Source organism: Anas acuta, chromosome 32, assembly GCF_963932015.1.
Source record: "Anas acuta chromosome 32, bAnaAcu1.1, whole genome shotgun sequence".
Classification (NCBI taxonomy): domain Eukaryota; kingdom Metazoa; phylum Chordata; class Aves; order Anseriformes; family Anatidae; genus Anas; species Anas acuta.
The window spans coordinates 1,426,310-1,442,031 of NC_089010.1; the positions used below are offsets into that span (position 1 = coordinate 1,426,310).

General features: G+C 64.3%; 1 protein-coding gene across 1 annotated transcript; it reads right to left on the bottom strand.

Moving 5' to 3' along the window:
* Positions 1-241: 241 nt before the first annotated feature.
* Positions 242-14,231, bottom strand: C3 (complement C3). The gene is made up of 40 exons (XM_068664311.1): positions 14,075-14,231; positions 13,256-13,448; positions 12,825-12,984; positions 12,456-12,526; positions 12,276-12,370; positions 12,110-12,192; positions 11,911-12,001; positions 11,692-11,794; positions 11,473-11,593; positions 11,027-11,142; positions 10,631-10,777; positions 9,767-9,979; positions 9,460-9,654; positions 8,863-9,024; positions 8,647-8,776; positions 8,450-8,521; positions 8,127-8,331; positions 7,806-7,964; positions 7,386-7,471; positions 6,923-7,062; positions 6,620-6,832; positions 6,246-6,312; positions 5,828-5,914; positions 5,536-5,739; positions 5,215-5,290; positions 4,974-5,133; positions 4,727-4,822; positions 4,446-4,596; positions 4,153-4,316; positions 3,640-3,798; positions 3,361-3,511; positions 3,039-3,090; positions 2,817-2,904; positions 2,489-2,578; positions 2,028-2,133; positions 1,857-1,946; positions 1,572-1,658; positions 1,199-1,282; positions 793-928; positions 242-473 (listed from the first exon to the last, which is right to left on the bottom strand). Exons 1-40 carry the CDS (start codon positions 14,137-14,139, stop codon positions 332-334), a joined length of 5,010 nt encoding a protein of 1,669 aa, XP_068520412.1. The 5' UTR covers positions 14,140-14,231; the 3' UTR covers positions 242-331.
* Between the last annotated feature and the right edge of the window lie 1,491 nt (positions 14,232-15,722).

Sequence of the window (15,722 nt, forward strand, 5' to 3'; positions counted from 1 at the left end):
CCCTTTGGGGTCCTGTGTCCCCTGTGGTGGCCCCATGACCCTGTCGTGCTCTAAAGAGCCCCCACGTCCCCCGCAGTGTCCCCATGACTCCGTCATCCCCCCTGGAATCATCCCAACCCCACCGTTCCCTGTGATGTCCCCATGACACCCATGAAGTCCCCACAGCCCAGTTGTCCTCTGCGGTGTCCCCATTGTCCCCTACGGCGCTCCCACGTCCCCCGTGACACCCCCAGAGCCGGGCTGTGAGAAAGGACATTTATAACTCCCCCCAAAAAAAAGAGAGTAACAGGGGACAGGAGGGTGGGGGCACCCATGGGTGGGGGGCACCCGCTCAGGAGGGGCACCCGAAGATGGTCATGGCCTCGGAGAATTCCACAAAGGCCTGGCAGAGGGACTGCAGCTCGGGGTCCTGGCAGGCCACCTCCGACGGCCACGTCTCCAGCCACGTGTCCTTGCCGATGAGGTAGGAGAAGCTGGGGACAACGGGGGGACAAGAGGGGTCACGGGGCAGAAGGGGGTTGGCACACTGGAGAGGGGTGTGATAGGGTGCACAGCCCTGTACGAGACACTGGAGAAGCTCAGGGTGCAGTGGGGGGTGCCCAGGGGTCAGTGTCCCCATGTCCCCATGTCCCCATGTCCCTCCCTATCTCCCCACGTCCCCATGAGTGTCCTGGGACTGGCAGCACACCCTTTGGTGGCTACCAAGAGCACGCAGACCTGGCTGGGCTCATCCCCGTGTCCCTTGTCCCCATGCACGTTCCCCCGTCCCCACGCGTGTCCCCGTGTCCCTACCGGGTGCCGGTGACCCACAAGTCGGAGGCCAGCCCCCAGACCAAGTAGTCCTGGCCAGGCTGGAGCTTCAGAGCGTCCCGGCACTGCTGGTGGCTCACGAAGGTCCGGTTGCTTCCACTTGGGTCTTCGTCAGTGCCTGTCCCAGGGAGGGGTGACACACGGGTGACACGTCACCCCCACCCCGAGCCCCCCAGGGACACCCGCTCTGACGTGTCCCCCCACGGGAACCCCTTCCCCAGGGGGCTGTGGCATCCTTGGTGGCATCACCCAGTTACCAGCTGTGGGTGGCCCCATCCCAGGGACCAGCCATGGGTGTCCCCAGCACCCTTGGGTGTCCCCCACCCTCGGTGACCCCTCCCGCGTCCCTCAGGGTGGCCTCGTCCCCTGGGCCCCGGGGTGCTCGTACCCATCTTGATGACGGAGAGGATGGTCATGATGTAGTTGTCGTGCGATGCCGTCTGCTCCATTTCCACCAGCTTCACCTTGTACACTGGGGACGGGGACACCTCCACGTCACCCTCCCCCCGGCGGCAGCCCCCTCCGTCCCTTCTTCTCCTCCCCGAGTCCCTCCACGTCCCCTCCTGTCCCTCTGCGTCTCGTTCTGGTGTCCCAATGTCCCCTCTTTTCCCTCCCACGTCCCTCCATGTCCCCTCCAGTCTCCGTGTCACCCCACATCCCCCGTTGCACACCCACAATGTCCCCTACGTTCCCCCCTTGTGCCCCACCACCCCCCCGTTTCACCCCACGTGCCCCCCGTCCCCGTGTCCCCCGCGTCTCACCGTAGTCAACCCCGGGCTCGCAGGCACGCTCAATGCGCTGGTTGACCGTGATGGGGCTGTCCTGCTCCTGCCGCACGAAGCAGTTTTCTGCAGGGACACGGGGACAGGGCGGTGACGCGTCCCTTCATGGCCATGATGTGTCCCTCCATGGCCACGATGTCTCAGTGTGGCCATGACGTGTCCCATCGTGGCCACGACACGTCCCGCTGCCCCAACAACCTGCCCCCATCACGGTGGGGGTGTGACCTGGGCTCTGCCCCCATGTCCCCATGTCCCTTTTGTCACCTTCAGCGCAGCGGCACACGTCCCCGTAGCAGATCTTCTTCAGCTGCCCACCGTCCTTGTCCGGGTGGTAGAAGCGGGTGCAGCGGTCGTCTGCGGGGACACGGGGACATGAGAGGACCCAGGGATGACACAAGGGGACACGAGGGGACACGAGGGGACACGGGGACGCACCGATCTTGTAGTAGCTGTAGACGGTGACGGACGCGGGCTGGATCAGGCCCACCTGGAACTGCTGGTGGGCCCTGAAGGCAATGCACTCCTCGTCCCGGTGGGACACCTGGGGGGACACGGGGACGGGGACAGCAGTCAGCCAGGAGGGGAGGCAGCGCCCCAGCCCCCAGCCTGGCCCTGGCCCCGTCCCCATGCCCATCCATGTCCCCGTCTTGTCACCGTGCAGCCCATCCCTGTTCCTGCCCCCATCTGTGTCCTGTCCCCATCTGTCCCCAGCTTCATCCCCATCCCTGTCCCCTTCCTGTCCCTGAACATCCCCAAATCCAGCCTGTGCCCTTCCTTGTCCCCGTCCCTTTGCTGTCCCCATCTCCATGCTATCCCATCCTTGTCCCCGTCCCCATCTCCATATGGTCCCACCTCATCCCCATCCCCACGTCCCCCACGTCCCCCCACGTCCCCACCTTGTCGAGGTAGATGATGAGGTTGCTGCGGTCCGACAGCACTTGGTTGATCTCGAACTTGGAAATGTACCTCTCCACGCCCTCCGAGAGCTGGGGACAGGGACAGGGTGACAGCAGGCACGCAGGACATGAAGGGACACAAGAGGACACGCGGCCACACCGTGACACGTGGGCACAGAGCGACATGGGGACGCGGTGACACACGGGGACGTGGGAACACAAGGACACGGGGGACACGGGGACACGCACGGGGACAGGAGGACATGACAATGCAAGGCCCCGTGTCCCCCAGGTGTCCCCAGACGTGTCCCCATGTCCCTGCACTCACTCTCTTCAGGTCCTGCATGTCCGGGGAGAAGCCCGTGAGCATGGAGACGTCGATGATGGACATGGTGGCATCCACGTTGTCCAGGTACCTGCGGGGGACCGGGATGAGGCCACCTCCCTGTCCCTCGTTCCTGGTGGCCCTGTTCCCAGCAGCCCCGTTCCCCTCCCTGTCTCCGATGTCCCTGCTGTTCCCAACATCTCGGATGTCCCCATCGTGTCCCACCTGGTGCAGATGGTGATCTTGACAGAGCGGACGATGCCCTCCGGCTCCTTGCCTGTGAGGGGACACAAGGACACTGCTGCCACCCGGGGGGGACACGGGAGGAACCCGGGGGGACAATGGAGGGGGATGAAGGGACCCAGAGGGACCTGGAGGGGACATGGGGATCTGGAGGGACAGGGGTACGTGGAGAAGGAAAGAAGGGGGACATGGGAGTACGGGTGACATGAGAGACGTGGAGAGGACATGAGGGGACACGGAGGAGACGTGGGAAGTGGCCGGTGGGAGCAAGAAGAGGACACGTGGGGGACACTTGGGGACTCACCCATCTTCACGTCCTCCACGTCCACCCGCAGGTCAAAGTTGTCACACTTGTTCTCCTTCTCGGGGACCTTGGCGTTGTAGACGGTCACCACCGTCATCGTCCCCTTGCCCGTGCCCGAAGCTTTCACCGTGAAGTCCTCGTTCAGCTTGGTCTGTGGGGACAGGGACGTTGGAGAGGGACAGGGACATACTCTGGGAGGGATGTGGAGGGGATGTGGCATCCTGGGCTACGGAGGGACACCGGGACATGGAGGGGACGGGGCGCTGAGGGTGCCGGTACCTCGGCGGAGCGCGCCACCAGGGCGTTGCTGTTCTCGATGCGGTAGGTGATGGCGTTGGCGCGGCGCGGCAGCAGCACCGACACGTCGAGGTTGAGCTTCTGCTGCCGCGGCATCGACACCTGGTACTGGGCCAGGGCCTGGAACACCATGATGGTGGCCTGCGGGAACACCGCCCGTGTCACCACGGCTTGGGGACACCGCCTGGGGCGTCCCCAGAGCCTCCTGGATGGCCCCGAAGCCGAGGTCACCCCAAGTTCTGGAGCTACCTCGTGTCACTTGAAGACTCTCGGGGGGTCCTAAAGACCAGAGGTGGACCCTGAGAGATGTCCCTGGAGACCCCCAGGGTCTGGAGGGGTCCCCAGGGGAACCCCATGCCCCTGGGGGTCCCCAGTGACCCCCCAGTCCCCCAACAAAGCCATCAACCCCTCTTCTTCCCCCCACAAACCTCCACTCCCGCATGGCCGTGGGGGCCAGAGCAGCACCCAAGGGTGCCAGGGAGGTTTGTAGCCCACCTGGGTGGAGCCGTAGCCACCACCGAAGTAGTTCTGCTGGGACAGCCACTGGACCACTGCTCCCGTCAGCTCCAACTTCTCCATCTGCAGCAGGGCCAGCAGGGCGTAGGACGTCCCCTCGATGTTGTAGGTGTGGGAGTTGCGTTCCACCCAGCGGTTTCCCTCTGGGGCGACACCGAGCCCTCAAAACCCACCCTTGGTGGCAATTTGTCGTCCCCACCCCACAGCAGCACCCAGCGGGTGACCCATAACTCCCCTCCCCCTTGTCCCCCCCCACCCCGTTGGGACATCACCTTTGGATTTCTTCATGAGGAATTTCTCGCTGTCGAGTTTCCCAGACAGGGCCAGGGCGTAGGAGGTCAGGGCCACCGTGTAGGGTCGGGCCAGCGATAGGTACCTCCGGGAAAGGTAGTCGGAGGCTTTGGCGATGCTCCCGTCCAAGCTCTGAGCAGAAAGGATGGCACTTTGGATTCTCAGGCGGCTGCTATAAGGGTTGGGCACCTCGCCCCAAAGCGCCGCCCTCCTGTGCGAGGGGTGCCCGCTGCCTCCCCTCGCCCCGCGCTGGGCTACTCACTTTGACGTGGTCCTTGCAGATCTGCCGGGCTTCCTGCAGCGCGATGAGGACAAACGCTGTCAGCGACACCTCCGGCTCGGCACCCTCGTAGCCTCCCTGCGTGATGAAACGGGGGAAAAAACCTCAGATCTATGTCCACACAACACTCGTTCCCGTTTCCCGGTGCAGTTTCCCCCCCAGCTCATCCCGAAAGCCCATCCTTGAGCCAAAGGGCTTGGCCATGAGCAGGGTTTGGGTCCCACCATACCACCATCTCCTTATGGATGACAGGAGCATCTTCTTGGAAGATCCCATCTGGCTTCTGCTTCTCCAGGATGAGCCACTTGACGGCCCCGCAAACCACCTCTGGCTCGATGTCCACTATCTTGATGGCCATGGCAAAGACCTTGGCCACGTAGGCTGTCAACCTGGGGGCAGGGGGACCTCGCCGTCACGTCCAGCCCCATCACCTGGACCCCCCAGGGATGAGCTGGAAATGGGACCCTCACCAGGTGCTGGATTGTCGGTTGGTGAAGGCAGCGTAGGAGCTGTCTTCTTTCCGGAAAGCGAGTTGTTGGGTGTAACCTGGTGAGGAGAGGGCAGTTGGCCAAAGCAAGGAACACCTGGGGGGAGCTTCAGGCCGCCAGCCCCCCCCTCCAGTACACATCCCAGTGCAAACCAGTAGCTCTAGAAATCCCCAAACTGGCAGCGCTCCAGCCATGTCCTCCCCACAGATGCAAGTTGCTTTACCCCCTTGGGTGACGGTGACTTTTTGCACCCCAAAGGAGGGGACCGCGGGGATGCTCATATCCATTTGGGGATGCTCCTACCCTTTCTGATCAAGGTGATGGACTCGGAGCGGCGGTCGACCCCCAAGCTCTCCCACTGGTTCGTGCTGTCCAGGTAGTGGACGGCGATGACGGTGGGTGTCATCCCGATCATGTTCTGCTCCCCGCAGCCCGACGGTGTCACGATGAGGTGCTTCAGCTTCTCCCCATTGATGGCTTTCTCCACCATGATGGACACGGGGTTGCCTGGGCCAGGGGAAGGGATGGTGTCAGGCCAGGAGCGTCCTGCCCCCTCCCAGCCCACCCCTAGGCGTTCCCTCTCCCCTGCTGTCACCTTGGATGCTGACTTTTGTCTCGGACTCAGTGTTGGGGACGATGTCGGTGATGTTTGCTGCCGTCACCTTCACTTCTTGGACACCATCTGCGGGGCAGGGAGGCCAGGATGGAGGTGGGTGGCCCCAAATGCTTCATCTCCCCCTTCCCTCAGGTGACCCGGCCCTGCTCCAGACCCATATCAGGGTGTCCTTCCTCCCTCGAGATGCCCCTGCTCCACAGTTGGATGTCCCTGGTCCCCCAGGATTCCCCGGCTCCATAGCAGAAAGCCCCCTGTCCCCCAGGATGCTCAAGTCCTGCTCTTGGTGGTCCATCCATCATGCCCCAAACACACAGCAGGATTTCCCAGTTGCCCTTGTCCCCCGCTCAGCGTCCCCATGAGGATTAGATGTCCCCACGACCGGCCAGGGGCCACTCACTGTGTCCCTTCGCCTTTGGGTCCAGCTCAACTATCTTCACTGTCTTCTCCAGCCTCATCCCTTCAGGCTGCAGAGGTGAGAGGCCAATGCTCAAGGCTGGGCTGGTTTTGAGCTACCCCTTCCCAACCTCCCCAGGCTGGTGAGGAAAGGTGTTCCAGTGCAAACCAGCACGTGAAGGTTATGGGACAAACTGGGAGAGCCCCCAGGAGACCACCCTTGGGCATCCTGAATGGGGAATCCTTCATCCCTGGGTACCAACACCAGGATGAAGTGCTGATGGGGATGCCATGGGGATATCAAGAGGACCAGGAAGAGCCGGGGACCGAGGTGGCACCGCACGGTAGAGGCACCATGAGCGGCGATGACCCACTCACCACGACTTTGAGCTTCTTCTTGACACCATCGGACACAAAGCTGCCCCAGACAGCCGCCTTCACCTCCACGTCATGCTGCCCCAGCTGCAAGGGCACGATGATGAAGGGCACGGCGCGCGACGACTGGGGTTCCAGATCGAAGATCTGCTGGTAGCGAGCCTTGGAGGTGGAGGCGCTGCACAGGGCCGGGTTGTACATCAGCTCCACGCGCACCTGCGGGCACAGAAAGATGTTGTCCGTGAGGGTCTGGTGGCCACAGATACCCCCTGACCCCCAAAGCCCAGGGGTGGGCCACCCACCGACCTTGATCTTGTTTGTCCAGTAGTTGTAGAGGATGGCGCGGATCTCCACCTGCTCGTTCCGTACCACCGAGTAGGGCAGGCGCAGGTCGATGAAGAAATCCTTCCTCACAGTGATCTCATAGGGGTCAGCGACGCACAGCCCTGCACGGCGGTCCCCGGGGAGGTGGGGTTCAAGCTCACGAGCTCACTCGGCCCTTTGTGTCCCAGGGACATCCTCGGGGCTTTGGGACATCTCTCAGACCTCACAGAGTTCCCTCCAGGTGGGAGGGACCCCTCAAGTCCCACGGATCTCCCCACAGTTTGGAACTCCCTCCAGAGTTACACATCCCTCCATGATTTTGGAGACACCCCCCCACCCCTCAAATTCCAAGTAACCCCTCCAAATTCTGGGGATTCCTCAAGTCCCAGAGACCACCCCCAAGGTTTGGGGAACCCTTTGGGTCTTCTGAAATCCCCCCACATACCCTTTTTCTTGGAGATGCTGACGGCCAGGACCTCCCAGGTGGTGATGGAGTCCTTCAGGTACACAGGCAGTGTTTTCGTGGAGATGCTGGAGGGGATGCAAACCACCAAGGGGGGGGTCACAGCTAGCCCCACGCTGGGCCAGAGGGGTGTAAAGAGCCACCGAGCTGAACCAGGGGGGTGTAGGTGACCACTGAGCTGGATCAAGGGGTCATAGTTGGTCCCAAAGCAGCAGGAGGGGGGTATACGGGGCCCTAGTCTACTGAGGGGGTCGCATCTGGTCCCCAGGCTGGGCAAGTGGGGGTTCAGAGGTAAATGGATCGGAGGTGATGGAGTGGAGGTGATGGATCACCAGGTTGGGACGCGGGGTGGTGATGGCCCCAAGCCAGGCAGCAGTGCTGGGGCAAGGCTGTGGGGCTCACCCCAGTTCGTTGGGCGGCTCTGTCAGCTCCTCCACCTGCCACAGCCAGCTCTCTGGGAAGAGGCTCCGAGAGGTGATGTCTTCGTCGGCCAGGAAGCCGCCGTCCATCTCGCCTGGGGGTAGCAGCAGCCCCCTCAACCACGGCTGTGGGACCCCAGCCCTGGGTGGGGGTGGCATCACCCCCAGCACCACTCCAGCACCGTCCTTCTATCGCCCAACCCTCGCCCAAGCTTCAGTGAAGCTTCCCCCAGCCTTCACGCCAGCATTTCTCCGGCTTTGCCCAGCCAGCACGCCTCGCCACCACCCCACCACTGCCCGGCACTTGCTTCGAGCCAGCTCGAGGTAGGACTCGCGCTGCTTCTGCTCGCGGATGCCCTTGATGTAGGTGCAGCAGCTGAGGAAGGCCTGGGTGCAGGCGTTGCCGTCCAGGATGTAGGTGGCCCGTTTCTCGCAGCTGTAGCCCATGAGGTTCTCCTTCATGCCGTCCTCGCAGCACTTCCTCAGGTTCTTGTCGGTGTACTCAGCCGCTGCCAGCACCCAGATGGCACCCTCAGGACCCGGGACCCTCCAGCACCCGCAGCGAGGGCAGGACAGCCTGGTGTCCCCAAGGCCATGGGACGACCTGGTGTCCCCGGGGCCACCTACCCTTCTGGCCTTTGTACTCGATGAGCTGCAGGCTGCGGCGCTTGCGTTTCGCAGGCTTTTCGCATTGGACTTCTGGGGACAGAGGGGACTCGGGTCAGGGTGCCACAGCCCCAAACCCCGGGGGCTACATCCCCCCGGGATGTCACACCAACCTTGGTGTCACCCCAGGCTGTCCCCATTCCCCACGCGTCCCCTACCAGATCTCTGCGGCGTGTTGATGTTCACGTTGGAGGCCAGGCTGAGGCCCGCGTCCGCGAAGACCCCGATGTGGTTCCTGCCGCTGCCGGCGGTGCAGCCGATGTCGCTCTTCTCCACCGTGTCCCAGACCTGGAGCCGACAAGGGACGGCTGTGACAGCGACTGCTGTCACCCAGGGGTGGTGGGGACAGCGGGGAGGGGAACCCGGGCGCCCACCTTGTTCTGGGTGAACTTGTTCTTCTTGCTGAGGACGAAGACGGCCTTGTCCACGGCCACCAGCCCCACGTGGGCCTTGTGGTCACCCTCGATGCGCAGCCTCATGGGTTTCCCAGGCTCGTGCACCCGGCTGTCTTCTTCTGTCGCTCCCTTCACTACCAGCTGTGGGGGGACACAGCAGGGTTGAGGTCGTGGGGCACCCAAAAAGCCTTCGACAACCCCAAGAGTTGCCCCATGGGTGCCCCCACAAGTTGCTGGAGTCCTCCCGAGGTGATCGCTGGCTGTGTCTCATGCCACGCGACATCTGGACCACCAGTGGGCTCCCTGGGCCACCCAGCGACCACCTTCATGGGATGCCCATGGGATGTCCAAGGCCCTCATGGGACACCCAAGATTCCCAAGGACTTTTAAGACCCCCTAGAACCGCCGACCCCCTCATGGGCCACCCGATTCCCCCATGGGCTATCCAAATCACCTAATGCCACCCAAAACCATCACGGACCACCCGGTCCTCTCAAGGGCCACCTAAACCCCTTCCAACGGCCAACCAATGCCCCCATGGCCCCCCCCGACCCCTGGGGTGGTGGAGACGCTCACACTGCCCATGCAGGTGTCCTTGACGTCAACCCAGACGGAGTCAGCAACGATCTCGTTGGGCGTCACGAAGTAGTAGGCCACAATGCGGAAGGAAGGGATGAGGTTGGCCGTCACCGGCAGCGACATGGTGACCAGGCTTTGGTCACCGTCGCGTGGCTGCCTCCCCGCGTGGACGATGTGCCCCTTGCTCAGGATCTGCGGCGGGCGAGAGAAGGCCGTGTGGGGGGGTGCCCAGGGTGGGGGGGTGCCCAGACACCCAGAGCCCTGGGACGGGGTCGGATGGGTGGCAGAAGCCAGCTGTGCCTACCAGGTAGGTGAAGTAGGAGACAGATTTGCGGACACCATCGTTGTTGCTCTTGAGGTGGAAGTTCACGGGGAGGTTGTCACCGGGCTGCACCTCGCTGGCCCCCACAGCCAGGTGGAGGAAGTTGCCGGAGTTACCTTGGCTCTTGTACGCCTCGGCAGTCATCTTCTGCTTGGCCTGGCGGTCGGGCGGCAGGTCTGCCTGGTCCGTCGTGACCTGCAGCACAGAGGACACGGCAGCGCTTGGTCAACAGGGATCCTGGTTAGGGGTCACCATGGAGGTCTCGACCACCGTGGAAATCTTGGCTGCCACAGACCACTTGGCCATCACGGAGGTCTTGGCCATCCTGGTCCCCTTGACCTCACTGCTCTGGTCCTTGGCTTCCCTGGTCGAATCAACCACCCTGGATGTTTTGGACACCCTGATTCCCTTGATGCTGGCCGTTTTGGTTTTCGGTCCCCTTGGGTGGCTTTGCCATGCTGGTCTCTGACCATTCTGGCCCTGGGTCACCCTGGAGGACTTGGTCAACCCAATTGCCCCAGCCATCACAGTCCCCCTGACGCCAGCCATCCTGCTCCTTATCAACGGTGACCAAGAACACCACTCCCTGGTCCTGGGTCGTTCTGGACATTTTGACCACCGTAGCCATCTCTGCCATGCATGTCCCCTCCACTATGGCCATCTTGGTCCTTTGTCAACGGTACCTGGAGTAGTTCTGACACGTGGCCCCACCCTGGATGTCTGCTCCATCCTGGTCCCCCAACCTTCCTGTCCTGGACCCTGCTCAGTGCTGCCCACGCTGCCCACGGTCCTTTGTCACCCTGGACATCTTGAACCCCCAAGGTCCTTGTCCCTGTCCCCACTCACAGTGATGGTGATGGAGTCCTTGTTGGCTGGCATGTTGAGGACCAGCTTGGCGGTGCCATCGCGCTGGGTGGAGACGAGGCCCTGGAAGCCTTCGGCCTTGACGCGGACACGCGGAGCTGGGGAATTGTCGGGATTGGTGACATAGGCCTGCGGAGGATGCGGTATGGACATGGGACACGTGGCACAGGGACACGACCCAGCAGGGGGACACAGTGTGGCACAGGGACAGACCCCAACCCCCAGATGGCATCCAGGTGGCACAGGGACATGACATAGGGACAGACCCTGGTCCCAGGTCCCCTCACCCACAGACCCCTGGGCTTCCCCTTTCCCCATCCCCATGCAGAAGATGCTGGTGCCACCGGGGTCCCCATCCCTGTCCCCCAGTGCCGTTACCGTCAGGTCGAAGGGCATCCCCGGCTTGAAGTACTTGGGGGTGTGGGTGAAGTGGATGGTGTACGGGGACTTCACGATGTGGATGCCAGTGCGCTGCGCCTCCACCATGTCACTGCCTGCGGTGCCCACGGGGACGGCAATGTCACCTGGGGACGGGCCAGGGCTCCCCGTCCCCCAGGGGACAGCCCTGTCTGACCTCAGATGGCCCTGGTTGTTCCCATCCCCACTGTCGTCATCCTCGCTGTCCCCAACCCCACGTGCTCCTGTCCCCACGCATCCTTGTCCTTTCTGTCCCCGACGCCCCGTCCCTACTGGCCCCATCCTCCTATGATCCCACACGTCCTCATATGTCCCCAAACCCATCCACGTCACCGAGGACCGTGACAGACACACACAGGATGTGGCCCAACACGTGCCAGCTGTCCCCACACGCCCCCCCTACGTACCCGACTCGGTGAGGACGGTGACAGTGACGTAGAGCGAGTGTCCCACCAGCTCATCCATGTTGGCGAATCGCTGCCGCACCATGTCCATGGAGAGCGAGGCCTCCCCGTCCCCCTCCACCACCTGCAGCACGGGGTCAGTGGGACGGGGACCGGGATGGGGACAGGGGGCTCAGCAGGGACAGGGATGGGGACAGGGCACAGGGACGGGGACAGGGCCACCTGGATGCGCTGCAGGGACTGGGGGATGCTCTTCTTCTCCTCGTCCACCATAACGCCGAAGAGGGCGAAGGCCGTCCCCGTCAGGCGCTTCCCGTACAGGTACCTGGGGAAAAGCCGCCTCTGTCACCATCGCCCCACGTCCCTGTCACCGTCCATCCTCCTCACGGCCACCCGATGTCACCACGCCGTTTTGGGGTGTCCCCACCCCCCCACACACACTTGGCTGTGATGGACACGCGGAAATTCTCCTTCCTGTCGATGTAGAGGAACTTCTCCTCGGGCTCCAGGGTCACCTCAAAGCTCGGCAGCACTGCGGAAGGGACACCCGATGTCCACCGGGGCACAAGGGACCGAGGGGACTGGTGTGGGGACACCCAACGGACCCCCCAAATCTGGAGCCCCCCCTACCCCACCGTACCGTATTCCTTGACTTCGAATTGGGTGCTGAAGACCTGTTCCTGTGAGTCCTCGAATTTGGCTATGATGGTCCATGTCCCCAGGCTGGAAGAGGGGGGGGACAGGGTGAGGGGCCAAGGACAGGGCCGGGGGTGTGCCTGGGACATTTTGGGAGGGGGAGCACCCACCTGACCACCTCGGGCAGGTTGTGGTTGAGGGAGAAGATCCCGTTCTTCTTGGGGGAGGACACGGGCACTTGCTTGATGATGACGTTGTCGGGCGTCTGTGGGGACGTGGGGTTGGGGATGGTGAGATGGGTGGCCGTGTCCCCCTGTCACCACGTCCCCGTGTCACCAGCAGCCACCCACCTTGATCTCCACGATCACCGTCTTGAGCACCGGCTCCATGAAGTGGCTCAGGGCAAAGAAACGGCAGAGCACTGGGGAGGGGACACGGGGGACAGGGTGAGGGGGAAATCGTGGGGACATCCATGCATGGGTGTTGGACCCCAGAACGGGTGCTGGGACCCTCTGGAGATGTCCCCGCGTGGATGCAGCGAGGACATCACGGGGAGGTCCCCACATGGGTCCTGGACCCCAAGAGAGGCCATAAAGAGAACGGCCCCAAATGGGTGCTGGAGCCCAGCACCCCGAGGTCCCACCGGCACCCCAAGGTGCCATGGCGGGGACCCAGCCCCCTAAAGACCCCCTGACGGGACCCAGCGCCCCGGGACGGACCGGTGGAGCCGGGGGTGTAGATGGGCTTGTCGGTCTGCAGGAAGATGTGGCCGCTCTGCAGGGACACCAGCAGCACCTTCTCCACGGTCACCGCGCCCACGCGTGCCGTCACCGCCACGTACTGCTTCCCCACCACCGATGGCAGCAGCTTGGCAGGCACCTGGGGGACAGGGGACACCGGGTGGCACCCAGGGGACAGGGACGCACCCTCGAGCACCCTGAGGTGACCATCCCCAAGGACCCTGGGACAGCTGTCCCCAGGGACCCCAGGGTGACAGCCCCTTCGTGGTCCCTTTGGTAGCCATCCTCCCCCAGACCCCACCAGCCCCGTGGAGATTCTCCGCCGTCTCGTATAGGGTTGAGCCCTCCCCGGGGTTGAGCAAGGAGGGGTCGTGACCGGCGGGGAGGTGACACGCGGGGAGGTGGCAGACCTTGATGGTGGCAGTGGTCATCATGCCGTGGGTGGCGTTCAGCTGCCTGCGGACCTGGTGGAGGACCTGGCGCTTCTGGGGAAAGTCCTGCACCAGGATGGTGGCCTCGGTGGGCACCGACAGCCCCGGCGCCTCCAGCACCACCTGCTCCTCCGTCTCCAGCCGCAGCAGCGCCGGCGTCACCATCGTCACCCTTGGGGACATCCATCATGGGGGGGGGGCTGCACCACAGCCCCAGTTTCTCCCAGTCTGCCCCACCGCAGCACCCCTGCTCTGTCCCCAAAACCACCCTAGGGACCCCACGGCATCCAGGTCCCTGGGGAGTTCCCGACCAGTGCCCCCTCAGCACCTTGGGGACCCTCTGATCTGCCCCATGGGCCTGGGGCACCCCCAAATCCCCCATCACACCCCCAAATCCCCCCATTGCCCTCCAGCATCCACTCCCAAGGGAGTCCCAGAAAGGTGGGGGGGGAGTCCACATGGGGTGGGGGTCCTGAACGGGGGGGGGTTCACTACTTGAGGTGGGGGCCATGGCTCTGGGGATCCTGTACATGGGGGTCTCATTTGGGATAGGGGGGTCCTGGTCACGGGGAAGGGGTGATCTGGGGGTGGGATCTCTCTGCCATGGGGGTCCCATCTGGGGTGTGGGGGGGTCTAGGTCGGGGGACTGACAGATATTGGGGTCCCGGGGGGGGGTCGTCTTGCAGGATCCCAGGGGGGGGGCCCTATGGGTGGACGTGTCCCATGGGTGGTGGGGTCCCCAGAAAAGGGGTTCCTAATGGGGGGGGGTGTCCCATGGGTGGGGAGGGGGCGACTCACATCTGTGCGGGGGCGGGGGCCGCTTGCAGCAGCAGGAGGATGAGGGGCAGCACCCGAGGCCCCATGGCTGCGGGGGGGTCAGCGACGGGGCCGGGGGGGGGTCCCTTTATGTCCGCGCCACTGGTTAATGGGTAACCCACACCCACATGCCCGGGGCCACCCACGTCACCACCCTGGGGCCACCCATGCCAGCACCCCGTGGACATGGGGGGGGTCACCCCATGCACAGCAGGGTGGGGGGGGGGGTCCACCTGGGTGGGGGGCTGGAGCTGGGGGGGGGGAGGCTGAGATGTGGGGGTCACCCCCGTGGGGGGCATAAGAGTGGGGAAGGACAGCCGGTCACCCATGTGTGTGCCCCCCCCCCCCAGAAAAAAAAGGAGGGGCTGCCGGGAGGCCCAGGTCCTTCCTCATTTCGGGGAAGGCGGCTGGCGGGGGGCCACGGCCCTTGCGACACCACCAAGGGGAGGGACAGTGAGGGGGGGGAACGGGGGGGATATGGGGCACGACGGGGAGTGGGGGGTCCTGGGTCACCATCCCGGGACACCTGGGGGGCTGGGGGTCTTGGGTCACCATCCCCAGACACCTGGGGGTCCTGGGTCACTGTCCCTGGGCACCTGGGGGTCTTGGGTCACCATCCCCTGGGCGCCTGAGTCCCTGGGGGGCCTGGGTCACTGTTCACCCCCGTGGGGGTCCCCATGGACCAGGACCAGGACCAGGCCACCGCCCCGTCCATCTGGGCCCCCCCCGGGTCCCTCAACTTCCAGCCGTGCCGGTGGGGCCCCACGGGGACCCAAGGGTGCCAGTTCCTCCCCAGCCCAACATCCGGGCGCCTGCTCCCGTCACCCCCCGCGGCCCCAGCGGGGCGCAGGCGCAGCACCCCGCTCCGACGCCTTCCGGCCCCCCGCCATCCCAAGGCTCGGTTGGGCCCCGCCACCCCTCTTCCACCCCGGGTGGGGGGTCCCCGAGACCACCGGACCCCCACCCATCACCACCACCACCCCGAGACGCGGGAGCGAAGGGGGAAGGAAGGCGTCCCCCCCCCCGGACGTGGTGGCGGCGGTAGGAAGACGAAGGACGCCTCCTGCTCCTCCCCACGGCCGCGCCGCGGGGCCCCGGCGCCATCATCTCCTCCTCAGGCGTGGGCGTTCTGGGGGGGCAAGGACCCCCCAAGCGCCGTGGGCTCCTTTCCAGAATCGGTCCCACCAGGATCCCGTCGCCACCGGCTGCTCTCTGCAAGGGGTAGCGCCCCAGAACCTCGTCCTTGCTGCTGCTGCTGCCCAAAAGAGGTCCCACCAGGACCTCACCTTCACCGCCTCCTCCCCAGGACTGGTCCCAGCAGGACCCCGTCTCCACCAGCTCCTCCCTAGAAGCGATCACACCTGGACCTCGACCGTAGCAGCTCCTCCCCAGACGTGACCCCTCCTGGATCTACCTCCAACCCAGACGTGACCCCACCAGGACCCACCTCTAACCCAGACGTGACCCCACCAGGACCCACCTTCACCCCAGACGTGACCCCACCTGGATCTACCTCCAACCCAGACGTGACCCCACCAGGACCCACCTTCACCCCAGACGTGACCCCACCTGGATCTACCTCCATCGGTTCCTCCCCAGAATTGGTCCCACCAGGACCCACCTCCATCAC